General features: G+C 34.3%; 1 protein-coding gene across 17 annotated transcripts in view; it reads right to left on the reverse strand.

Annotated features, from left to right (window-relative positions):
• ITSN1 (intersectin 1) overlaps window positions 1–26,961 on the reverse strand; it is a 279,156-nt gene that overhangs the window by 218,474 nt on the left and 33,721 nt on the right. For 5 of the 17 annotated variants that reach the window (XM_072616843.1, XM_072616842.1, XM_072616839.1 and 2 more), the window contains 3 exons: window positions 19,493–19,563; window positions 3,288–3,347; window positions 365–460 (listed from right to left, as the gene is read on the reverse strand). In XM_072616843.1, coding sequence (XP_072472944.1) covers window positions 365–460; window positions 3,288–3,315 — 124 coding nt within the window. In that variant the 5' untranslated portion in view covers window positions 3,316–3,347; window positions 19,493–19,563. The remainder of the gene's footprint in view (window positions 1–364; window positions 461–3,287; window positions 3,348–19,492; window positions 19,564–26,961) is intronic. The other 12 variants (XR_011968537.1, XM_072616846.1, XM_072616838.1 and 9 more) reach the window with 3 other exon arrangements.

Raw genomic sequence — 26,961 nt, forward strand, 5'->3', positions numbered from 1 at the left:
TCCTCATGTCTATGCTTAACTCTTCACTACATTTTTGTTCATACTTCACCCCCATGTCTGAAATTGCTCCCCCCCACCCAACTCAGTATTTATTATATTATATTGTTCTTTTCATCAGTCATTTGTATTCACGTACCCTCAACTAGATGGTAAGTTTCTTGCCTACTATCTTTGTGTTATTTATATCTAATGCATAGAAATCAACGAATAAATGTGTTTTGAATTGAGGGGAGAGAAAAGCCAGACAAAATGACTTAGTGGATTGGAAATTATCATATTCCAGAGTTTCAAATTTAAAAAAATTTTTCACAAACACACATACCATTAAAAAACAAAAATAAAATACAAAAATACTGTATACAACTACCAGTAATAAACCCAGATGTTGGCTTGAGACTATGGAACTGCTGATCATGCTTTGCTCTTTCTTCTACAGTTATGGCCCAAATATCCAGACTGCCTGTAAGTTGATAAGAAGAAAAAAAAAACAAAGAAGAATGTTACTTCACTGTACTATTTCTCTGAACTTCTGAACTTCTTTTAAAAATTCAAAAGATTTCTATTTTCAACAATGTGTGCATACCCTCTACTAATACAAATCGTAACCTCCCTCATGCCTTTTACTCTGAAGTCTTTATTAATTACCATGGCTAGAAAAATTTCATTACCTAGAGACCAATCTTGTAGTGATGATCCTCTAAAAGCTTGGCTTGACTAGTCATCAGATAACAGACATCACTAGCTCCTTACTCAAAACCTGGCTAGCTCTACTGGATCTGCCAGGGCCCGTGCTCTGTGCACAAGTCCTTTCTAGAACCCAAGGTCACATACATACCATGACTAGGCATAAGAGGGTAGAGTAGATGGAAGAAAAATCCTGTAAGCAATCCTCAAGTAGGTGAATAAAGGAGGAATTTATCTTGGAATATTGGGTATTTATAAAACTTTCACATAAAAGTAGTCACCTGAGTCAAAAGGTTCCAAGAAACTTGCTCAACAATGCTGGTAGGGCTGCATGAGGTACAGAAATGTCATCGGCTCTCCCTGCTTTCATTCAAACTTGTTAGTCTATTTTATTGAAATAAATCTGCATATAATCTACTGTATTTGTTACAATCTTATATGCTTTAGCTGGTGCTGGCCGTCATCAGAGCTGGCATTCGGCTTCTACGTAATTTTAAGATAAGAGAAAGAGCATTAGAATCTGCTTTGGCTCCAGCTGCTGACTAATGCTCTCTGGGATCAGATCTGTTATACGGGTCACTGGAATGACCCATACCAAAGAAGGCTCCGTGATTTATATTAATTTATATTTACAGCGACCAGACGTCTCAGATTTTCAAAGGAAGTTCTAATTCCAAATTATCCTATTCCGTGTGTCTTACCAACTTTGCGAATATTCTGATCCATTGTTAATAAAAACCACCAAAAATTACTTGATAGACCACATATCCTAATTATTAGTTTGGAATATCTGGTCATCCAGCTTGTATTGAGTCAATGCCTTAGTGATGAGCCTTCTCTAATACAACTTCAAAACAATGGAAAAGATGGGATGATAGAAAGTTTCTAAAATTTCAGAAGTTTTTCAAAATCACTGAAATAGAAGATATAAGGAAGCTGACAGATTAAAAAGTATCTGAAGTTATAGAACACAAAATAAAAAATGCTTCAGATTCTAGAAATCACACATTCCTCTCCTCTACCCTAGAAGATGATCAATACCCAATGCCTTGTTTGCTTATAGGATAAAATATATAAAATTTGGTTCCAAGTGTCATGTAACCTTGGGCAAGTAATTCCAACTCCCTGGGTCACAGTTTCCTTAGCTCTAAAATAAAGGGGTTAGAGTAGATAGCCTCAGAGGTGACTTCTTGCTTTAGATCTATAATAAAAACAACAAAATTTACACAGTGTTTTTAAGATTTAAAAACCACTTTACATATATCATCTCATCTGATCCTCACAACAATCCTGTGAAATAGGTGTTTTTATTATCCTCATTTTACACATGAGTAAACTGAGCATGAAAGAGGTGAAGCGTCTTGTCGAGGGTCACACACCTGGTAAATATCTGAGACTAGATTTGAACTCAGGTATTCCTTGTTCCAAATCCCTGACTCTGTTCACTCTTCCTATCATCCCATGACTTTTTTATTCTAACTTCCCTTGCCCCCCACACACATTCTTTCCCTTCATTTACTCTGTAATCTACCCAGGCTGTAGTACTAGTGGTTTCCTGATCTCATTTTGTTCTAGGCGTCTTCCATGACTACCTCCCTTGTACTTCACCACCTGCCAAAATCTTCCTTTCCATTCAATTCCCAGTACAAGTACAATCTTTTCCACAAAAGTTTCCCTAATAGTACTCCATCCTCAAATCTTCTTATAAGACCCAGGATTTTTACACTGCCTTAGTCACATCCTACCTTTTTCTTTACTTGTTTTAATCTCCCCTACGATAAACATCTTGAAGGAAAAGACTGAGTAGATTTTAAAAAAATATATTTTTATTCTCAGCACGTGGAATAATCAATCCTTTCTACACAGAAGGCACTTTGTAAATGGAAATGTAAACTGAAGTGACTGTTGGATATGGGGAAGACAGCTAATTTTCACAAGAGATTGAACACTGGGTCTGGATTCAAGAAGCCCTAAGTTCAAATACTACTTTGGACACAGTAGCTGTGTGACCCTGAGTAAGCCACTTAACCTCTGTCTGCCTCAGTTTCCTTAACTGTATAATGGGGATCATAATATCACTTGCCTTACAGAGTTGTTGTGAGATCAAATGAAATAGTGAGCACTTTATAAATTTCTTCCCTTCCAACCTCCCTTTTTTCCTTGCTTCTTTCCCATGAAGTTCTATTGGCTGAGATTCCTAGTGATAGTAATTTCTGCCCTACCTATCCTAGGTAAAAAAAAACTTTTGGAAAAAAAGCCTAAAGGATAAAAATAACAATCCTACTGCTATTTTCAATGCATACCAAACACCAGTGCACTAGGCATACCTCATGTAAATACTTGCAAGCCCAAAGGATTCAGAAGTTACGGTTTCATACTAGATATTAAGATAGATGGTTTTACCAATGGGTTATTACACTGATTTGACATTAATCTGATAGTGAATCAGGGGAGGGAGGGAAGTTTTCATTTTATGCTTTTGAGGCTATATATTATGAGGATCATGAATGCATTCTAATGACATTAGACTATTTGAAAGAGACAGATCAAAATAGAAAAAGGACAAAAATTATTAATTATTAAAGAAAAATACAAAAACTTACCACCAAAAGATGTTGGAAATTGAGCCATTGTTCTGTCACTTTTAGCTCGCTAGTAGAAGCCTGTAATGAAAAATGCAACAATTAAGTTTATGCAGACACATATTTTAATATCGTTTATAAATAAAACCTATTGCTTTTTAGGCACTCTAACATACAGAACAGAGTATGTTTTTTATAAAAGTTTTAAGAAAAGCATAATAATGGATACTATCATTCATTTAGGATAAGTTGATATATTCCCTATGTGTAATTACTACTTGTGTTATCATTCATTTATGATCTCTGTGGAAGCACTATCAACAGAAACTTTTAAGTTTCTTGAACATATTTTACATGATCAAATACGTTATCCTGAAAGAGCCAATATTTTCTGAACAAGTAAAGGGTCAGGCAGCCTCAGTGCCACCAGTGTGAAAACTCGCCTTTACCAGACAACAAAGTCTTCAGTCCCTCGATTCACCTCTAAAACACGGTAGTGTCTTAAATGTCAGGGAAGTGACATTTTATTATTTTAAATAAACTTGGTAGGCATTATCACATTCAAAGCTCAATATCCTGAGGATAGGATAGGTAGGGCAGAAATTAATATTCCCATTTTCCAGCCTGGCCTGAGGTCACAAAGCAAGTCAGTAGAAAAGCAAGGCCTTGGATCCAAGTCACTAAATTCTTAATATACTATTTTGTCTATGTATGTTGTCACTCCTTCAAGTCTGCCAGAAAAAAGATAATTTCGAATAGACTGCATAATGATTTAGCAGTGTCACAGAGAAAATAAGTATAAATAAACGTTCCAAATTTGGGGGGATAATTATTTTTATTAGTCTTAAAATTCAATCTTTACATTCTTGTATTTTGAAAGACCTGTGATGTTCCAATGTGACTTGCTCACATCACCAATGCTGACTGCAGCATACAATGTCATTTCATTTGGGGTGATTATTGTCTATCTTTTCCCACAAATCCTCCATAGAGGGCTAATGTACCTAACACCCTGGAGGCCTTTCCTCCAGAACTTTTAGTATTTTGTAGGGATTACTATAATACTTGGGCTGTCAACCTCTCTCTCTCTCTCTCTCTCTCTCTCTCTGTGTCTCTCTCTCTCTGTCTCTCTCTCTCTCTCCACCTGACCGACTTGCATCTTTCTCTGGCACACACTTCTTTGTTTTTGACGATACCCTTCTTTGACGTAAGTCCTTACTAGTAAAAGAGCTAGATATTACATATGCCTATCATAAGTAAGCTGTATCTTCTATGGCCCTTTAGATTATCCATAATTTTGATTTTTTGGAAATAATTATTTTCTACAATGTCCATGTCATCTTGAGAATATTAGCATTTAAAAGATGGATTTTCTGTCAAGGGGCAGCTTATGATCACACTTAGAGTACTAGACAATTTCCTAAATGTAATAAAGCCTACTCACTTCCTGTTATTTACTTATTCAGATCACTGTCCATATGTCGTTCCTATCGGTGACATATGTAATGATCTAACTGAACGGACTCCCCACTGAACCAAAAGTCCTAAAAAACAGGACAGTCATCTTTCTTCCACTTGGTTTTTCCTACATAGATTGTTAAGCTGATCTCTTTCGAAAAGTAATGAATCTCACTGACCCCTGTAGTATTCTTGGCCTTGATAAATCAGGTCGCAATGACATCCCAAAAAAGGGAGAGTCCATAAAGCTTCACCATCAACAGGGAAAATCCTTTTCCACTTGGGCTTTGCACAGGATATCTCTCATAATAATGGTAAAATGCCTCTCAAAATGACCTCTCCATTTGATACTGATAATCGGAAGATCACTGAACAAAATTATTTAACATGTGAATGTGAAGATAACATATTGCTCCAGACTTGAGAAGAGTCTGTAAAAATCTGAGTTTTCTAAGCTAATTTTTACTCAAAATAACATGGGTGCATGCATACCTTTCTAATAAAAATTTTATACGATAATAAAGCAGGCAGTTGGGTTAACAGTTTCTGATGTCTCCTGATTCGTGTCAGCAAAGGCAACAGCAAAAGAGACTTGAGTAAAACAGATAAGCAGAGAAATGCCATTTGGCATAAAAGGTACCATCAACGATTCATACATGAAACAAATGAAATGCTGTCAAAATACTTCAAAGGAAAAGCTAAGTGGCAGCTGATGGTGCAGCAGCCTGAGTTCCGATAGACATCTAGTAGCTGTGGGACCCGGAACAAGTCACTTCATCTCTACTTGCCTCAGTTTTCTCTACTGTAAAATAGGATAATAGCACCTACCCTTGAAAGGTTGTTGTGCGGATCAAATAAGAAAATATTTGTCAAAAGTGCTTAAAATAGTTCCTAGCACATAGGAGGTACTATGTTACTGCTTCTTCCTTTCCTTTTTCTTTCCTTTCCTTACCCTAAATGCTTAAGAACCTGTCACTGGATTTGGGGTGAGGGAAAGAGGGTCAGAGAAACAGAAGTAGAATGCATCAAATCCAAAGTATGGTGCTAAGTACACTTCTCCCTCACCGCTCTCTTCTTTACAAAGAGCAGCAAGTAAATAAAAGGAAAGAAAAATATAAGTGGAAGGAAATACACAATTAATATGAATGTCAAGGTGATCATAACAATGAACGTCAGCTCACTCATAAAGCAGAAGAGGATAAGACAGAATGAAGTAGAAAGCACAATCTAATAATATGTTGGGGTTTTTTTTCTTGAAAGAAATCACAGTTGAAAGAAAGCTTTGCTCAGTTAAAATAAGAGGAAAATCTATTGTGCTTCAGCTGAAGTTAAAAAGGAAGGAGTAATAATAGCATCTGGGGACTTTCCATTTAGGGGAAATGTCTTCACATTGAGATAGCTTAATTGATCCATAGACAGCCGTAAAGCTGTTAGCTTCCCATATGGCAAGAACAAAAATAGACTAAATTTGAAAAGACAAATAGGGAAAATATATGTGACTTAAAGGTAGCACAGCCAGTGAATTAGTATCAATAATAAATATGTGCATACCAAATGGCATAGCATCTAAAGCTAAATGAGTGACATGAAGAAATTCAGTAGAACGGTAACACTGTACCCCATTTCGATGAACCACTTTGAGAGACAGAAAGATCTTACCAAAAAAATAAAAAAGAAAGAAGTTAAGGACCTGAAGGGGGATTTGAAAAAAGCTAGAAAAGACAGACTTCAGGCAATTACTGAATTGGAATAAAAAAAAATGTCTGCATATGTATTTCTCAGCTATGCATGGTGCCATTTAAAAAAACTGAGGACACAGGAAGGCATAAAAATCTCACAAAAGGAAAGCAGAAAAGCAGAAATATTAAAGACATTTTATTGACTACAATGTGATAAAATTATATTTAATAAAGGACTACTGAAGAAAGGATTCAAAAATAATTGAGAAGCAGCTAAGTGGCGCAGGGAAGAAAGCCTGGAGGACCTGAATTCAAATCCAGCCTCAGACATTTGACCTTCACTAGCTGTGAGACCTTGGGCAAGTCACTTAATCCCAATTACCTTGCCTTACCCCTCCAAAAAAGAAATAATTGAAGACAAAATAATTTAATCCTAAAGAATGGGTGAGTAGAAGAACAAATAATAGAAAAAAGATAATTTTATTAAAGCAAATGATAACAATGAGACAATATACCAAAAATTTGAGAATAAATGCCAAGGCATTATTGAAGGGAAATTTACACCTCCAGATACTTTCATCAGCAAAAGAGGCAAACAATTTTAAAAAATAGAAAAACAACCAAAATAGAAAAGCTGAAGATCAAACAAGTGATTAATAAAAATGAAAGTTAAAAAAACTTTGAATGTATAAAGCTAAGAGCTATTAGGGGAGCAATAAAGTAGAAAAAATTAAAGTGATGTTAAAATAAAGAGGAAAATCAAATAATCAGTTTCAAAAATACAAAGAAAGAAATAATAGATGAAGAAAAAATCAAGAAAACTATGGAAATTTTTTCCAATAAGAAAATAAAACCAGAAAAAATGAAATTAATATTTACAAAAATATAAAATAAAATACACAAATTATCGGAAAAAAGAAATATGGAATTGAAACAACCCAGTCTCCAAAAAAGAACCTGAACAAGCCATCAGTGAACTCTCAAAGAAAAAATATCCCAGAACCAACTGGACTCCAAGTACATTTTATCAAAAACGTAAAGTAAAATTAATTCCAATGTTACACAAATAACAAAAATAAGGAAAGAAGGAATTCTACCAACTTTCTTCTCTGACAAATACATAGCCTTCATAACTAAATCAGGGAGTCAAAAAAACTAGAGACAAGTATCTCTAAAGAACAGCGAAACAAAAATGTTAAATATAATTTAGGAAAGAGGTTTCAGCAACATAACCCAGATCTTATATACTATGACCAGATTGGATTTATATTCAAAATGCAGGGTTAGTTCAGCTTTAGAAAAACTATAAATATAATTGACTATACTAATAAGAATAACAAAAATTATATGATTATCTAGAAAAAGTTGTTAACAAAATAAAATGTCCATTTCCAGTAAAACTTATAGAAAACAAAAGAATAGATGGAACATTCCTTAATATAGAAAATGATATCTATCAAAAACCAAGAGTCAGCATTATCTGTAATTGAGATAAACTCATAGTCTTTCTAATAAAATTAAAGCTACAGTAAGGATGTACATTAACACCATTTTGCACATTGTCAAAAATTTTTGTTAAAGCAATAATGCAAGAATAAATAAAGGGAATAAGCTAAGCCTAGGCAAAGAAAAAAAAATATTGCTTTTTGCAGATAATATGATGTTTTACTAAGAGTGCCCTAGAGAAGCAACTAAAAATTATATGAAAAAAATCAAAAACTTCAACAAAGTTATAGAATATAAAATATAGTCATATAAATGAGCAAATTTTTTTTGTATATTACCCAAAAAACTCAGTAGGATAAGAGAGACAAATTCCACTTAAAATAACTACAGAAGGTATGCTTAGGATACAACCCACCAAGACACACATAGGAGCTATATGTATGCAACTACAAAATATTCTTTACAGAAATATATACCTAAAAATTGGAGAAGTATTAATTGCTCATGGATGGGCAGAACTATTATAATAAAAAAGATGACATTACCTGAATAAATTTATTTATTCAATGCCATACCAATCAAACCACCATAGGATTACTTTATAGAAAGAACTAGGGAAAAAAATAAGCCATAAAATTCACCTGAAGGAATGAAAGGACACAAATCTCAAAGTAGATAAGGAGGAGGAGAGTAGTCTTTTAAAACAAAACAAAGCAAGGAAACCTAGCAGCACCAGATCTCAAACCATACTACAAAGCAGTAACCATCAAAATGATTTGGTACTGGTCAAGAAATAGAGGGGTAGATCTGCAGAATAGAATAAGCGAACATACAAAAGAAAACAAAACTAGTAGTTTGGCATTTGATCAATCCAAGGACTCAAGACGCTGGAATAACAAAAATGACTTGGAAAACTGGAAATGAGTCTGGCAGAAGCTAGACTGACATCTTATACCATAAACCAAGATAAACTCGAATGCACATAAGACTTAGACATTAAAGGGTGAAATCATAAACAAATTAGAGAAGCAAGGAAGAAATTATGTATTCATAATTTTCAAATTTATGTATAGTCAAAGAATTATTGACCAAATAAGGGATATGGGAGATCACAGAAGATAAAATATACAATTTTGATGACACAAAATTGAAAAGGTTTTTTAACAAAAATAGCACAGCTAAAACTAGAAAGGAAACAAGGAAGGGGAAAAAAATCTTTGCAGCAAGTTTTACTGACAAGGGTCTTACTTGTAAGATTTGTAAGGAACCAGCTCAAATTACAGTAAGTTATTCCTCAATTGATAAATGGATTAAAGGATATGAATTGGTGTTTTGCAAAGGAAGGAAATATAAGCAATTGCTAGACATATGAAAAAGCGCTGCAAATCACCAATAACTAGAGAGTGAAAATCTGAGCAATTCTGAGGTTCCATGTCATATTCAGTAGATGGAAAATTTGATAAAAAGAAGTAAATAATAAATGTTGGAAGGCTTATGATAAAATGAGCATATTGACTAATCAATGCATTCTGTTGACTGAATTGATCCAAACATTCTGGAAAACAATTTGGAACTCTACTCCCAAAAACTATTAAACTGTGCATATCTTTTGATCCAATGAAAACACTACTACATTATACTTCAAAGAGATGAGAAGAAAAAGAAAAAGACCCATAAGTACAAAAATATTTTTATTAATTTTTTTGTAGTAACAAAGTACTGGAAACTAAAGGGGTGTCTGTCGATAGAGGGATGACTGGACAAATTCTGGTTAATGAATGTAACAGAATATTATTGTGTCATACAAAAACGATAGACATGGTTTCAGAGAAATCTGAACTGATACAGAGTGATTAGAACCAGAACAATTTATGTAACAACTCTAAAAATAAACAACTTTTAAAGCCATAAGGTTTCTGATCCAAGAAATGACCAACCACAATTCCAAAAGACTGATGATGAAGCATTCTATCTACCCACTTCCCTACAGAAAGGTAATGGACTCAGGGTGCAGAATGAGATGTACATTTTTTGGACATGGTCAAATGTAGGAATGTGTTTTGCTTCACAAAGCATATTTATATAAGGGCTGTATTGTTTTTCTTTCAATAGTGAGAAGTTAGGAGGACAAATTGATTTCTTTTCATTAAAAAAGGTAAAATTTAATTTAAAAAAAGATTACAATTTTGTTTAACTAATGAATGATACAAACCTTTTTGTAGGTATATGGAAGGAGGATTTTGTTATCCTTCTTAGAGTTAGTTTCCATGGCCATGGAAATATCTAGTTCCCAGGTGTTTAATAATAATTCTCAGAACAGTTACAAGGATTCTAGATAGCAGTTCCCAGAATCATAGTGACACTCCTGCTGAGGCTGTGCCATGAGATATGGGGGGGGTGATATAATTGACACTTAATATACTTGTGCAGAATGAAGATATTGCTAAAGGTAATCTGTGAGTTTAATGTTGGCAAGATGCCTTCTTTGTCTGTTGCCCTATAAAAGCAAGTGGGCACTGGTCAATGAGTCGGAAAACCATGAGGAACCCATAGGGGAATCTGTGTGTGTGTCAACTGGCCCACATTGACGTTTGAGGGGTATGCCTGTCTCAATAGACCCCATCGAGACATAGGGGTAGTTGCCCCCTCCTTCGCCAGCCCCTACAGGAAGAGTGATTAGGGAATGCTGTAGGAGCTGGTTCTTCCAGTAACCATTTAAGGAGACTAAACTAAAATAAAGCTGATTATTAACCCCTCTGAAGTAGTCTGCTTGTCTGATCAGATCAAGAGTGAATCTGTTAGAGGCTGGAATCCAAAAACTTCAGTGCCTTTGGTGTGTCATCCATGAAACAGTAGGAAAGACAAGATTTTTTTAAAAAGGAAGGAAAAGAGGGACTGGACAATGAGTACTGTTATTATTTAGTCGTATCCAACTCTTTGGGACTTGATGGATCCTACTGTCTATGGGGTTTCCTTGGCAAAGATATTAGGGTGGTTTGCTATTTCCTTCTCCAGTGGATTAAGGGAACAAGGTAAAGTGATTTCACCAGGGACACACAGCTATTAAGTATCTGAGGTCAGATATAAACTCAGGTCTTACTAACTCCAGGGCCAACCTTCTATCCACTCAGCTTTCTAGCTGCTTCTCTAATGAGCACTGAGAAGCACTATTCCAACAGGTAAACTCCAACATAAAATAGAGAAGCAAGGAGTTGAATTTTCATAAAACATATAAAGTAAATATTATTCTTTTTTTTTTTATTTTGTAATGTTTAACAATCACTGCCATACAATTGTGATTTTATCCCCCCCACATACCCCCCACTCCCCCCCTCCCTCCCCACGACTGCATACAATTCTGTATAGATTCTACATATACTTTCCTATTGAGTATATTTTCACTATAGTCATACTATGTAGTCAGACTAAGATAAATGAAAGAAATTGTATAACAAATCAGAACATGATACACAAACACATACACATACACAAACATGATCTGCTACAATATGTGAGTGACTTCCATATTTCTCTCTCTGAGTGTGGCAGGCATTTTGCCTTGAGATCCTCCATTGGGATTTTTTTTTTAAGTAAATATTATTCTACAGGTAAAATGCTCCCTTAAAGTTTCAGCTCAGAACCTCCAGGATCAGTTCCTTGCTTTTGCTGCACTCAATGCCTTCCCCTCTCCCACTTTTCCGCTCCCTTCTGTAATATTAGCTTCTTACAGGCTGTGGCTGAACATTTGTATCCTTATTGCTTCACGGAGTGCCATGCACATAGTAAAAGCTTAATAAATGCTTCCTTCTTTCTTTCCTTCTTTTCTTCCTTTCTTCTCAGGCACCAGTTCCAGCCAGTGAACTTTCCTGATTACCTGAATCATCAGGATCTCCCATCAAATCTCTGTGTATCAGTTCTTTCTCCCAAACTATGCTTTCCCATATACTTCTCCTAATTTTCACCTTATCCCACCTTTATACTGAATTTGCCAAATATCAGCTTATTTATGATTTGATTTGGAAAGTGTGATCCAAAAGCTTCAGTGAATTTCTTTATCACCTTGTTTGCAATACATGATGTTACTGCATAAGCTTACAATTATTTTCACAATGGTCCTTCTACAAATACTTATCAATAGTAGCGTAATATGTGATGACCAAGTGTCCCATGAACCAATATTTCTTGTACCCTTTGGACATCTAACAAAACACTCTGCTAACTCCTTTTTTGTCTTTCTAAGAAGTTACTGTGAGCCATCCTTCTTGTGAACTTTCATCCACTATCTTTCACAGCAAGAAGATCAACATTAATATTCATCTTCTCCAACAAATGCGGCCATTCAATGGATAAGGGTCTCACATTTAGAGTACCAGACACCAAACTGAACTTTACTTAGAGTCTAAAAACCATGATTCTTTTCACCTTCTGTCCCTGCCATGAACACAGTGGAGGTAGACAGAGCTGCACAGGACTGAGTCATTTAATGACACTATAAATACAACTTTTTAAAATGTATAAGATACAAAAAATGGACTATTATTAGAACTTACATCCCTGAATGATGCTAATGGAAAGAAAAAAGAAATCAGAACTATTTATAGTTAAAGAAATTAGAAAATGAACAAATTAAACCTAGAAACGATATCTCAACAATTGACTGAGGAAGGCCTGAATACACTCTTCCATGAAGGCAAAGCAGCATGACTGGATAATAAGGAATGTGAAAACCATCAAGAGAGATGGGGAGATGAATATAAAGTGATACACAGTGACTAAAGCAATATCAGAACAATCAAGGCTAGAACCATATAAACAAATCTTTAAAAAAAAATAACACATGAATCTAAGAATCAGGGTCTCTACTATGATGTCAATTCTCATAAACTGCTAATCAGCTTATCAAAAAAATTGACTTTGATTTCGTATGGCAATTTACAAGACAACACAAAGTACTACTTCATTATCACAAGTCAGTTTGGTTTTCAAATTCCTTAAAATCAGACTTAACTTATTTAGTTTAGGTCCAATCAGTTTAGGGCTCATTCAAGTTATAATTTCTGATTCTTCATTATTCAAGCTAATTTATTTAGAATATAATGTTTATGCTTTCCCAAACACCAATATATGTTCATTAATAACAAGCAAATATTAAGTGGAAAATTCTGAGATAGATGAAAAAATGAACGACCCAAAGACATTGAAGTAAAGTCTTAAAGTAAAAAAGAGTAAAGTTAAGAAAGGTGTGAAACTGAGACACAAAATTTCCAGAAATTTTAAGGCAAGAAAGAAAAAGATGGTGTGTGTGTGTGTGTGTGTGTGTATGTGTGCGTGTGTGCATATGTGTGTGGGATCTGTGTATGTATATAGTAACTCCCCTTTTTTAGGAGAGAAAATTATAAAATTGATATTTGAGATAAAAGGAAATTACATATAGCACTTCTCATTTACAAAGATATAAATGTACCACACAAGGTGCTCCAAAAATATTAGTGCAGCTTTAACCTATTAAAGCTTAAGCTAAAACTTAATTTAATTTATATACAAAATTAGTACATTTGGTATATTTATAGATGGGAATGTCTAGGAAAAAAACTACCAAAAAATGCTGAAAATCTCTAAACACCATCATTTTTATTACTAATTTGAGGGAAAACCTAAAAGCATTTTTAGAGAAAAAAGTTTTCTGACATTTTCTGCCATATCTCAAATATGAAAGTCACAAAATAAAATTCAGTCTTTTCCTTCTTCCCTACAAGTTAATTAGTGTTAAAAAAAAAAAATCCTAGGGAGGAAGGGGAGAGGTCTGTTGTCCTACTTTATAAATGAATGTCAATCCTAGCCCTACTTCTAGGGCAGATTATACATGAATATGAACTATAAGTACAAAAGCTATATGATTCCAAAGCCTTTCTGAAACCCAAAGGAAATAGAATCAAGATCAGACAAAAACAGACTAAAATAAATTGTGAACATTTAACCAACCTTATCAATATATTGTATTTATTTTTAAGATCACAGATGTACTTCTAAATATATTTAGAGAAACTACTAGTTCCCAAGTACAGCAAGAAGAGCAAACATGAAAACTCATATTTGCAAGGAAATTGTAAAGATTTTAAAACTAAAGGAAAACCAAAAGAATCTGATGGATTTATATCCAAAAATCTCACAACTAAGTGTGATAAAATTCAGAAGAAAGAAAAACATTGCAACGGATCACTGTAGTGAAAGCATTCTGTTTTGCATGAACACAAATACTTCTTAAAACTGGGGTTAGGCATTCGTTTTTATTCATATATAAGAAGTCAAGAAGATGGAAGAGAAGACAGTAGTAAGTAAGCTGGCATCACATAACAAACTGTCCACAGAAAGATGACAGTAACACCAAGCCTTCAAAGTTTCCACAACTGAAATAGTTACATCAGCTATTCAGTATCATTCTAACCTTACCATTTATGGGTAAGAAGGGATTCATCAAGGTACAATGAAACTAAAAAAACCATGGAATGATATATAAGGGAGATCTGTCCACATTAAAAGAGGGTGATAGAAATTAAACTATCCTTCAAATGTCTCATTTTCTGTTCAGTTTTATTTACGGGAAAGTGAAAATCTGAAAGAAAAAAAAGCACCATCAATTCCAATTTGTCTAATTTTTTTAAAAATTTGAATCCTAAACACTAGATCTTCAGATAAGACTGCCATCTCACAAACAAGGAACCTGTATTTCTAACTATATCCATTTTCAAAAGCGTTATTGAGACACCACCATTAGCATGAAAGATTGAATGCATTAAAGAGAAAAAGCAATACCAGTAAAAGAATATAAAAAAGAAGGGGACAGAGGAAGGTCAGGGATAAGATTTAAGAGAAACTCAATTGTAAAGCAATGCAGTCTTAAATTTAAATGAAATAGAAAGTTATGGCAAACTTCTTTGTTTCTATTAAATTAATGCTTGATGTGTACAGACTGATTTACTTGAATCAAATACTTAATCCTAAATGATAAAATAAAAAGTTAAAAGGACACAAAATACAAAAATTACACAGAAAGTTCTTTTTTTTTTTTCATATCTTGAACTTCACAAACCAAGATAAAGCTAAGAAGACCATGAAAGAAAATAACTTTGTACCACTGCAGGACATAACAAAACAATAATAAGAAACTAAGTTATCTTGTGTCAATTTTGCTACATTGCCAATGAAAATCTTGTTCAAATAAAACTTTTTAAGTTTCAACAATTTACTGTTCCTAATACAGACACATATGAGCCTTTATTAAACACCCAAAAGGGTCAGGCATAGCAGAAAAAGAAAAGCAACATATACAAGGCAATAACATAAAAATCACTTAGAAAAGAGAATTCAAAGTAAGTACTTTTGAAGCATTAGTTCCATAAGGAATAGAAAGACCAAAAACTGCATATGTAAGTGTAATAAGGACCACAAATCAAAGAATAAAAGTCTAGAACAAACAGAAAGGGAAAGGAATTAATGAAGAAAATGAGAGAAATCCTTCTTAGAAAAAGGCAGAGAAACTTAATAAATAACTACTTTACTGAGAAAAAGAATTGGAAAAGAAAAATAAAAAAGAACTAGTAAGTTAAGAAAAAATCCAAAACTAGGGAAAGGAGCGACAAATGGGGGTGAAGTAGAGAATCTTTATTAAAATAAACTTTTAAAGAACAGTTAGTATTAATACTACATAAATTATTCTCAAAAACTGTGAAAACACGGCTTTTGAAGCAAATATGGTCCTGATACACAAACCAAGGATGGATAATGGAAAGAAAAGAGAACTACAGACCAATATTATTAATGAATATCAATTCAAAATGTTTAAGTAAAATCCTGTTGAACAGACTACAGCAATATACCCAAGAAATCATTCCTTATGACCAAGTTGGATTTATAATAGGGAGGGCAAAGGTGATTCAACATTAGAAAAGCAATCAATGAAATTTATTGTATTAAAAACAAAAAAATCCAAAAACACTTAATTCTCTCAATAGTTGCCAAGAAAAGATTTTGACAAAAAAAAACATACTAAATTACACAAAATTTTAAAAAAAGTCCTCTACAAAGTACAGGCATATAGGACCTTTTTGATATCATAAAAAGTATATACTATCTAAAATCAAAAACTAGTATCATCTGCAGAGAGGATAAAAAGCTTTCCCCACAAATTCAAGGATAAAACAAGGATGCTTACTCTCCCTGCTATTATTGTTCTAGAACTCTAGGCAATAGCAATAAGACAAGAGAAAGACAGTAAAGACATGAAGATAGGGGAAAAGGAGAAAAAGCTATCCATCTTGCTGGTGACACAGTAGCTTACTTAGAAAATTTAAAGGGAATCAGAAAAGATACTTTCATAGCTGTAGGCAAAGGATTAATTTTCTTAAACAAGGAGTAGAGGTAATTACAAAAGATAAAAGTGAGAATTCTTATTATATGAAACTGAAAAGCTTCTACAAACAAAATTAATGCATTTAAGAAGGGAAGCAAGCAACTCAGAAAAATATTTTTCTAATTTTTCTGATAAGGGATTGTAATAGTAACTTAAATGGGAAGATCTTTCCCATTCATTAACAGGCCCATGTGACCTGTCTGGTCATGTGGAAGCCTGCCTCACATGAGTCTGTGGTGAGAGGAGCTTGCTGAACAGGTGGAACAGGAAGAGGTGGAGCAGGAATGTTGGAGCAGGAAGAGGCGGAGCTGGAGCAGAGCTGAGAGAAAGTGAGTCAGACACTAGTCAGAGCTGGGAAGGACAGAGAAGCAGGCAGCTAGGATTATGAGTGCTTGTTTATGGGAAAGCCTGATAATGTGTATAGACTTCTTGGTTACTATGATGGATTTGGCTTTCTGGTATCTGAATAAATGTTTTGGTTCTGTCTTCCATGTGGAGAGTCTATTGTATTTCATGATTCAGAATTGTGCCTGCATATTCATGGCTGCCGTGGGTGCTGTGAATATCGCACTGGCACTGCAGGGATTGAAATCCAAGATGTATAGACAACAGATGCATATATGAATATTTGCAAATAGGTATATATAAGTTTGCAAGACTAGAAAACCATGCTCTGATAGGTAAGTAGTCAAATGACATGAACCAACAGTTCTCCAAAGAACTACAAATTATTAACAACCACCTGAAAAAAATTCTCTAAATTACAAATAACAGAAGAAGATATATGCACAACAAAATAATCCAAAGAAATAACCCAGGAAATTGACAAAGGTGATCATAGACAGGCAACAGGAAGACAGGAATGGCATCGTTGGTAGAGTTGTGAATCAGTACAAACATTTTGGAATTATGCCAATAAAGAGACTAAAATGCCCATATTCTTTGAGCCAGATTTTTCACTGCTAGTCATATATACCAAGGAGGTCACTAACAAAAAGAAAGGTTCTGATATACACCAAAATATTTACAGCAGCACTTTTTGTGGTAGCAAAGTATTAGAAATGTTCATCAATTGGGCAACGACTAACTAAATTGTGGTACCTGAATGTAGTATATTTACTGTGTTGTAAGAACAATAAATATAACGAATTTAAAAAAATAATCATGGAACTATTTGCATAATCAGATGCAGACCGAAGAAAAGTCAAAGAAACAATACACAAGATGACTTAAAACACATAAATAGAAACAATAATAAAAGTCAGTCAGTCAATAAGCATTTATTAAGTGCTTACTATATGCCAGGCACTGTGCTAAGCACTAGGAGTACAAATAGGCAGAAAAATAGTCCCTTGAGGAGTTTATGCTCAAATGGGAGAAAACAACACATATGAGGGAGGTAGTGTGTATACCAGAAGGCATCCAGAGGGGGCATGGAAATGATTCAGCAGTATAACCTAGAAAAGAATCAAAACATTTTTGGCATGGGCCTCCTCCTAAATTAGAGGACCTGGGAGGTTGAAGGTACTACCAAAAATGAGGTGTAAGGGTGGAGTTTCCAGGATAAAAAGCTATCTATAGCACAGAAGAGAAAGTCCAGAATTTCTAGGATACAGCTAAAGCAGTCCTCAGGGCCAAAGAGATGAGGGTAAAAATCAATGGGAAGTCAAACAGGTGTGTGGCCCCACATTCCCATGGAAAGCACAAAGGCTTGGATATGTAATGAAATGTACACTCTGTTCAAATTTACAAAATTACAAAGAACAAGCATGGACCCAAAGAAAAAAACAAGAGAAGCCATCCCTACCCTACTCCATTACAAAGGTAGGGAATATTTCATTTTCAGACTTTTTCACTATGTTGACACATTTTGCTGATTTTACTTTCTGTTTAAAAAATCATTACTCAAATCGGATCATTACTCTAGGAGGAAGAGAAGAATAATAGGAGAAATTCTGGTGAAGTGCAAAACAAATTATGTCAGTACAATTTTATTTTTTAATAATTGAATGAGTCAAATTGATTCACAGTGCCCAGTCACAGATGGGCCAACATGTCACTGTAAATAGAAATCCTACACTGAAAGCCAAGAGATCACAAGAAAACACAGGAGTCGTTAATCTCACTGCCCAATAAAGACTCAGAACTTCACTGCCCTAAAATGAAGACACTGAGTACTTTTATAAACACCCTGACTGTTTTAAGTTTTAAAGACAACAAAAACAAGTTTGAAAAAGCTATGCTTAGTAATGAATAAAACAAACAAACAACGTTTATTGGTCAAGATTCAGAAACACAAAAAGACAAAGGTGAAATGTTATAAAACACCCTGAATTTACATAGCTAATAATAGCTAGCATTTGTTTAACTCTTTAAGGTTTTCAATGCTCATTCATATATTATCTTATTTGATCCCAACACCAACTCTGTTGAGGTTAGTACTGTTATTACCTTCATTTCACAGATGAAAAAACTGAGGCTGAGAGAGGTTGAGTGACTGGCCCAAGATCACACAGCCAAATGTCTAAGGCAGGATTTGAATTACGATCTTTTTGACTCCAGGCTCAGTGTTCTATCCACTGGATGCTTCATAATATCTAAGGTATCTTAAAATTTTTATAGAAATTAAAATATCTAACTATAGTAATTCTCACAATTTTTCTGTGAAGTACAGAGCAAATATAATTATCAACATCTGGCAAATATGGAGATATAGCAACACATACACTCAATCATACAGCAAATCATAGTTCTAGTGTCAATCCAGCATCCTGTATACTATTCATTAGACTGTATTGCTACTTAATCATTACTGAGGTGAGTGGAGATTTAACCCAAGTGAACACTTCAACTTTTTGTTTTACAACAGGATTAAGACCTATGGAAAAACTAGCATCAATATGTGGGGAAAACTAAAAATATTACAAAAATTAAGAAGTCTTATAGTTTAGGATGCAGAAATAGGTGAAAATTTCATTTTCTAACTCACCAATGCTTTCTTCAAAAGACAAAAGAAGTTAAATTTAAAATTAAAATATTTTTAGAGAAACCTTATTAAGAAATCTAATTGTCATATATCAGACATTAAAAAGAAAACTTAATTTTGCTTGCAGGAGAATTAATTTGTTCTAATCACTAACAAATGGGTCCACCTTTGATAAATTTTATTTCTATTTTGTTAAAGCTTTGTGATATTTAGGTGGCATATTATTAGAAGTCCATCCTATACTTACTCAGTAATATTTGACTCAACACCAGCTCTTCATACTCTTTCTTTTCCCCAACAGTATTCAGGTAACGTAGTCTAGGATAACAATAGACCACAAATCGATTTAAAAAAAAACTTCAAGAAATATATCATTCATAAACCCATCTCTTTTGCTAAATTCTCTTTGTCTGTTGAAGGGTTGAAGATACCACCATCCATCTAGATAATCAGGTCTATAAATTCAAAGTCATCCTGGACTCATCCCATTGTTGCTGTCTTGTTACGGAGGTAGAGTTAACATCTCTCCCATCTTTCATCTAGGCCTATTTTATATCTCTGCCCTTCAGGATCTCTCCTCTACTATCTATTCTTTACATTGTTTGCCACATTTTTTTTAAACTGAAGGAACATCATGGTTCCTCCCTATCCCCCTCCCAAAAAAATCTAAATCGGGGATATAGTTTATCCTCTTATTAGGATGTCTCTCACGAAGGACACTGATGGTAGGGGAATGTCATTAAGGGAGCAAAACATTCTGTGTAAAAAGGTAAAAGATTTGGGTGTATATATATATATATATCTACATATATATCTATATCTATATCTATATATATAAAGATTCTTCCTCCCCCTCCCTCCTTGTGATACCACATCATGGGACCACTGAAAGTAATCCCACTCACTGTTCAAAGGAAGGGAAAGGATACCTTTCCTTCCTTCTGTAATAGTCCTGGATGCAATATTCTCCATTCTGCCTCCAGCTCCCCAACCCACTCAGGGAGAGGAGAAGGCAGAATGTAGAATAATTATTACATCTGAATGCACAGGGTAAGAAAGAACTCTGACAAGGTAATAACCTAATAAATGAACAGTAAAGAATGCTAATCCACTGTTGCAGTGTTACACAAATCAACCCACAGGCTTACGCCTGTGACCAACACTGAGATCCTCCCACCTAGGGTCTACTAGCACATGCTACACACTCTAATTACCCCCTACCCCTCAGAACTGACACTTATTCTGCTCCATCAAGTGAAGAGGAAGTGAGGTGGGAGGTGGGGTAGGAGCAGAATCAAGCTACCTTCTGTCTGGGGCAGCTCCTAGGATTCACAGACTCTGTCCAGAACTCCATCCCCACTCTTTCCCAACCGTAATAAAAGGGGCAGACAGTGACTCAGCCCAGCCAGAGAAGAAGACAACTATAATCAAGAAAAAAAACTAGGGCACAGGGACAATATGAATGGCTACAACAGGCAAAAAAGGGGAGGGGGGGAGAGAAACCCAGCTGGAGCTAATTCTGACCCTTAAAAGCTATTAAAGATAGGGACAGAAGCCTGTTGTGAAACATAAGGAGGAGGCTGAGGCAGCTTTGAAGTCCAGCCCTGTGGTATACACACACCCTCAAAGGGGGTAGAGTCAGAAAGTGAATGATGAAGACTATAAGGCAAAAGACTTGAAGAGGAAGAAAATTAAGGCAATAAATATGAGCAGATAACAGCTCAAAACCAGAAGGAAGGATGAGCATTAAATATTCAGAGTACAAATCTCTCAAAAAATTTACAAGACAAAGGAAAGTTCACAAATGACTGTTGAAATACAGAACTCTGGGAAATCTCAGAGACAATAAATTCTAGAACAGCTCAAAAGAAAAAGAAAACCCCAAGAAGAACAATCTAAGAAGGAACCAATGTCAGAATTCATAGCCTTCCAAGAAAAAATAATAAGCAGATTAGGAAAAAAAATTAATCCAATGTGTGCAGTTTCTCCATATACATGAAAGAGAATCTAACAAATTTAGAATAGAAAAATTCCAAAACAGAGGAAAATATGGTAATACAGAAGCAAAAAGTAATAACATTAAAAGAACATAAGATCTTTATAAGCAAAAGTTACAGACCTCAAAGGTACACAGAGAATGCACAGAGTGAATGCACAAAGTAAATGCACAGAAAAATCATAAAGAGCACAGGTGAACTAGAAGAAATTAAAAAATGGAAAAACCCGAACGTAAAACAGGAAATAACATAAGAAAACTGTCCAAAAGTTTTTGGATACAGAAAACAAAGCAAAAATTGAAAGAATCCATAGATAATACCCAAAACAAAAAACCCACCCTTCAGTCCCCAAGACATACATAGTGGTGAAATTTAACAATTCCAATGGCAAATAACAAATTCTGCAAAGAGCCAGAAGAAAGACTTGCAAATATAAATACAAGAAATTCTAATCTTTAAAAAAAAAATCTATTCTGCACCCACTAAAAACTTCAAAAGTGAATGGAATAATGCATTTTGAAAAGTAAAGGATTACTAGACGCAACCCCAAATGATATATTCTCTGTAAACCTAAAACTAAAAATCATTAAAAAAAAAAAAATAGAAATTTACCAATAAGCATTTGAAGCATTCCTGAAAAAATAAACAGCAAAATAAAACAAAAACCTCAGACTTGAGAAAAATAATCAACTTGGAAATACCCCAAACTTGGCAACACCTCTTGACTTTAAAAGCTTACTGAACCCCTGAACTTACTTCTCATATTCCCTCTTCATCTGAAGCTTCATCTTCTGATTAGAGGTTCCTCCCAAAACCTCCAATTTAAGGAGGAAGATATCTTTATTCTTCTCTAGGCTCTGCCACCAATTCATCTCCAAAGGATTTTCTCCTTCCTCCTTAACATTTTTAGGGTTTTTTTTTTTTAAGGTCCTCTCTCCTACTAGAACATAAACTCCTTGAGGACAGGGATTGTCCTACTTTCTGCTCTTATTTGTATTCCCAGTGCTTAGCACAGTGCCTGGCACATAATAAATGTCTGTTGACCGACAGACTGACAGAAGAAAAGTAAATAAATTTTAATTATCAGGGGAACATAAGCAAAAGACCCAGAAAACCACATGCAAACAATTATATACTACCAAGTTATATACAGGATAAACTGGGAGATAATCAACAGAGGAAAGGAAATAAGGGATATTGGGAAAGGTTTCTTATAAAAGGAAGTATTTTACCTAAGACCTGAAGGAATCTATGGAAGTCAGGAAATGGAGGTTGAAGAGAGAGAGAATTCCAGGCATGAAGGGCAAGCAGTAAAAAATGCCTGGACTAAGGAGAGAAAATGTCTTAATTGAAGAACAAGGAAGGTAGAAGCCACTGTCGTTGGACTGCTCAGCACATGGAAAAGAATAAAGTATGAGAAGACTGAAAAGACAGGAAGTAGCCAAGTTATAGGGATTTAAATGCAAAAAAACCAAATTGGGTATGGAGAGTGAGGAATCAAGAATGACAATGAGACTGAAACACTGGATGACTTGGAGAATGGTGATGACCTTGACGGTAATAAGAAAATTAGGAAGAGGGAACGGTTGGAGGGAAATATAATGAGTTTAAATTTGAAAATATTGAGTTTAAGATGTCAATGGAGCAGTCAGTTCCAAAAATCCAAAAGGAGATGTGAGTCTGGAGTTATACGGAGAAAAGTTAGAACTGGATTAAATAGATCAGAGAATCATTAGTTTAGAGATAATAATTGAATCCACAGAAGATGATGAGATCAAGTGAAATAACATAGAGAAAAAAGAAGAGGAATACATTTCTAAAATATATAGAGAACTGGGTCAAATTTACAAGAATACAAGTCATTCCCCAAATGATAAATGGTCAGAGGATATGAACAGGAAGCTTTCAGAGGAAGAAATTAAAGCTATCTATAGTCATATGGAAAAATGCTCTAAATCATTATTGATTAGAGAAATGCAAATCAAAACAATTCTGAGGGACCACATCATACCTATCAGATTGGTTAACATGAAATAACAGGAAGATGATAAATGTTGGAGAAGATGTGGCAGAGTTGGAACACTAATTCATTGTTGGTGGAGCTGTGAGCTGATCCAACCATTCTGGAGAGCAATTTGGAACTGTGCCCAAAGGGCTACAAAAATGTGCATGCTCTTTGACCCAGCAATATCACTTCTAGGACTGTATCCCAAAGATATCATAAAAATGGGAAAGAGTCCCATATGTACAAAAATATTTATAGCAGCTCTCTTTGTGGCAGCCAAGAACTGGAAATCAAGGGGATGCCCATCAATTGGGGAACGACTGAATAAGTTGTAGTATATGAATGTAATGGAATACTATTGTGCTATGAGAAGTGGTGAACAGGAAGACTTCAGAGATGCCTGGAAGAACTTATATGAACTGATGCTGAGTGAAAGGAGCAGAACCAGGAGAACATTGTACACAGTAACAGCCAGTGTGTGAGGATGGTTTCTGTTAGACTTAGCCCTTCACAGTAATGTCCAAAGAACTCTTGAGGTAAAATGCCATCCATACCCAGAGAAAGAACTATAGAATCAGAATGCAGAAAAAAGCAAAATATTTTCTCTTTGTGTTATGTTTTGGTTTGTTTTGTTTTTCTCTCATGCTTTCTCCCATTCATTTTAATTCTTCTATGCAACACGACTAATGTGAAAATGTGGTTAATAAGAATATATGTATAGAACCTATATAAGATTGAATGCTGTTTTGGGGGGCAGGGAGAGGGTAGGGGAGAAAATTTAAGACTTATGGAAGTAACTGTAGAAAACTGAAAACAAATAAATTAATTTTTAAAAAAAGAAAAGAAAAGAAGAGGACCTGGGACAAAGGCTTGGAACTAAAGTTAGTAAATGTGAGCTGGATAAAGATCCAGCAAAAGAAATTGAAAAAGAGCAGGTAGGAAAGAAGCCAGGAGAGAGAATTATCACAAAAACCTAGAGAGGGCATCAAAGGGAAGAGGGTGATCAATTGTCACAAAGTTCCATATACATTTATGATTAAACTGCTAGAAAGTATAGGCATACAAAAATCATTTTAAAATACATAATAAAAATCATTTATATAAAACCAGGGCAAGAATTATATGCAAATGGGTAAATATTAGAAGCTTTTCCAGTAAATTAGGAATAAAGCAAGAATATCCCACTTTCCCTAATATTTATCTGACATAGTTTCAGAAATACTAGCTATAGTAATGATTCAACAGAAATAAATTAAGGGCATAAAGTCAGGCAGAGAAAATTTTAAAAAACCTTTCCCTATAACATGATGATACACTTAGAAAATCCTAGGGAATTAGCAACTAAAATTAAACTAGCCAAATAATAGCTACAGTTAGTAGTTCACAAAATTAGTCCACAAAAACCAATACAATTTCTATATATTGCGAAAATTCAGAAGGAATTAATAGAAGAGGGAGTCTTGTTCATAATGACTACGAAATGTATAAAATATCTAGGTGTCATAATTCCAAAGTACACTTAATACCTGTATAAATAAAACTGAAAATGTCTTAAGAAGGTAAAAAAAACACAAATAGCTAGAGCAATCTTCAGCATTCATGATCGAGCCATGCCAATATGATAAAAATAACAATACTTCTAAAGTAATTTACATATTTAGTGCCATAATAACCTAGATATCAAAGGCATACTTTACAGATCAAGACAAAATATTTATAAGATTCATTTGGAGCAATAAAAAAATCTAGAATATAAAGGCAAATATTGAAAAAAGTTAGATATGATAAGGCAATAGCACTTCTAGACCACCAATTATATCATAAGTAGCAATTATCAAACCATTTTATATTGGTTTAAAAGCTGGAAAAAAAATAGAATAAAGTAATCAAGGAAGAAAGAAAAATAACTGAACTCAACAACCTAGCGTTAGGTAAATCTGAAAATATAAATTACCTAGAAAAGAATTCCCAATTTCAGGACTAGCTGGAAAATTAGAAACCAGTCTGGCAGAAATTAGACTTAGACCAACATCTCAAACCAAATATTAAAGTCTATACCATTAAAAAAAAAAAAACTAGAAGAGAAGCTGATCATGGTATCTTTCAGACCTATGGGGAAGGAATGAATTTTTAACTGAACAAGGGATAAAGGCAATTACAAAAGATGAATGAAATAATTTTGGTTATGGGAAATTGGTAATCTTTTACAGGAACAAAATTAATGTAACTAGATCTAGGGAAGTGTGGTCAAGAGGGGGAATATCTACAAATTTAAATCGAATTTCTCTGATTAGCGTCTGATCTCCAAGATACATAGGCAATCAACAGACATCCATAACATCAAAAGTAATTCTTCAGTTAAATGATATTCAACTTCATATAAAGGAGAGGAATAAACAGTTCACAAAAGAACTGTAAACTACTAACAACTATATGAAACAATGTGATGCAAAGCAAAAAAAAAAAAAGCAGAACCAGGAAAACAACATACACAATGACCATGACAATGTAAATAGAAAGAACAACCCTTAAACAACAGAAACTGAATTTCACAACATTGTAGGGAACAATCCTGGCCCCAAAGAAACATGCGAAGACACCTGCTGAGTTTGCTCCTTTCCAGAGGTCATTGTCCAAGGGAATGAAGCATTGATTTGAAACATCATTTTATTTTGATGTGTTGACTGATTTTGATCAATTCCCCTTTTTCCCTTTCTAAATTTAGAGTCAATCAGTTCAGAATTAGATTTTTGTCTACTCTCAAATCTATTTCCTCCTTCTCAAACTGCAGCTCATGACTGATCTAATCTCAGCCCAGCAGTACCCCCACCATCCACTATAAATTTCTAACTAATTTCAACTAGGCCTTCACTGCGGCAAGGCAATTCTTTTATTCATCCTCAATTGATTCTGTAGGCTATTCTAGATGTACTAAATTTTCCCTGTCCATAGCAATCCTCCCATATCACACCCTCCTTTCACCCTTGACATAATATCTTGCTTCACCATACTTTATTTAAAAAAGAAAGGCTATTCAAAGTGAATTCCTTTTCTCAATGGGGGACAGGAGAAAAGGTGAGCAAGAGAGGGTAGATTTTCACTAGAAAATAAAAAATTTATTTTAAATTTGAATTGAATTTAAATTTTTAATTTTAAAATTTAATTTTAAAATTTTAAAAATAAAATTAATTCCCCCTTCTACCCTTTACATTTCCTTGACATCATCTACCATACTCTATATCTCACATCTTATATTCCCTTGATATTATCTACCATTCTATCATTTCTACTTCTTTCTAATCTTCAATGTTTGATCTCTTGGTTCCTTCTCCACTGCCTACAAACACCAGCAGGTCCTATGCTCTCCTGAAAAACACCCTACATTGACCCTACCAATCCACCAATCCCTCAAGCTATTAAATTTCTCCTGCCATTCATAACCAAGCTCCTAGAAGAAATTGATCGATTATTCTCATAGCCTAAAACTTCTCATCACTTTTCAATCCTTTGCAATCTGGTTTCCAACCTCAGCACTCAGTGGAAATCATTCTCTCTAAAGTAATTTTCAAAGAAAAAAGTTATCAACAACTATATGAAAATAATGCTTGAAATCATTAACAATTAGAGAAATGTGCAAATTACAGCAACTCTGATAACACCTACCAGATCGGCAGACAACAAAAAAAGAAAATAACAATTGTTGGAAGTGAGGGA

Source organism: Notamacropus eugenii, chromosome 5 (assembly GCF_028372415.1).
Source record: "Notamacropus eugenii isolate mMacEug1 chromosome 5, mMacEug1.pri_v2, whole genome shotgun sequence".
NCBI classification, from domain to species: Eukaryota; Metazoa; Chordata; class Mammalia; order Diprotodontia; family Macropodidae; genus Notamacropus; species Notamacropus eugenii.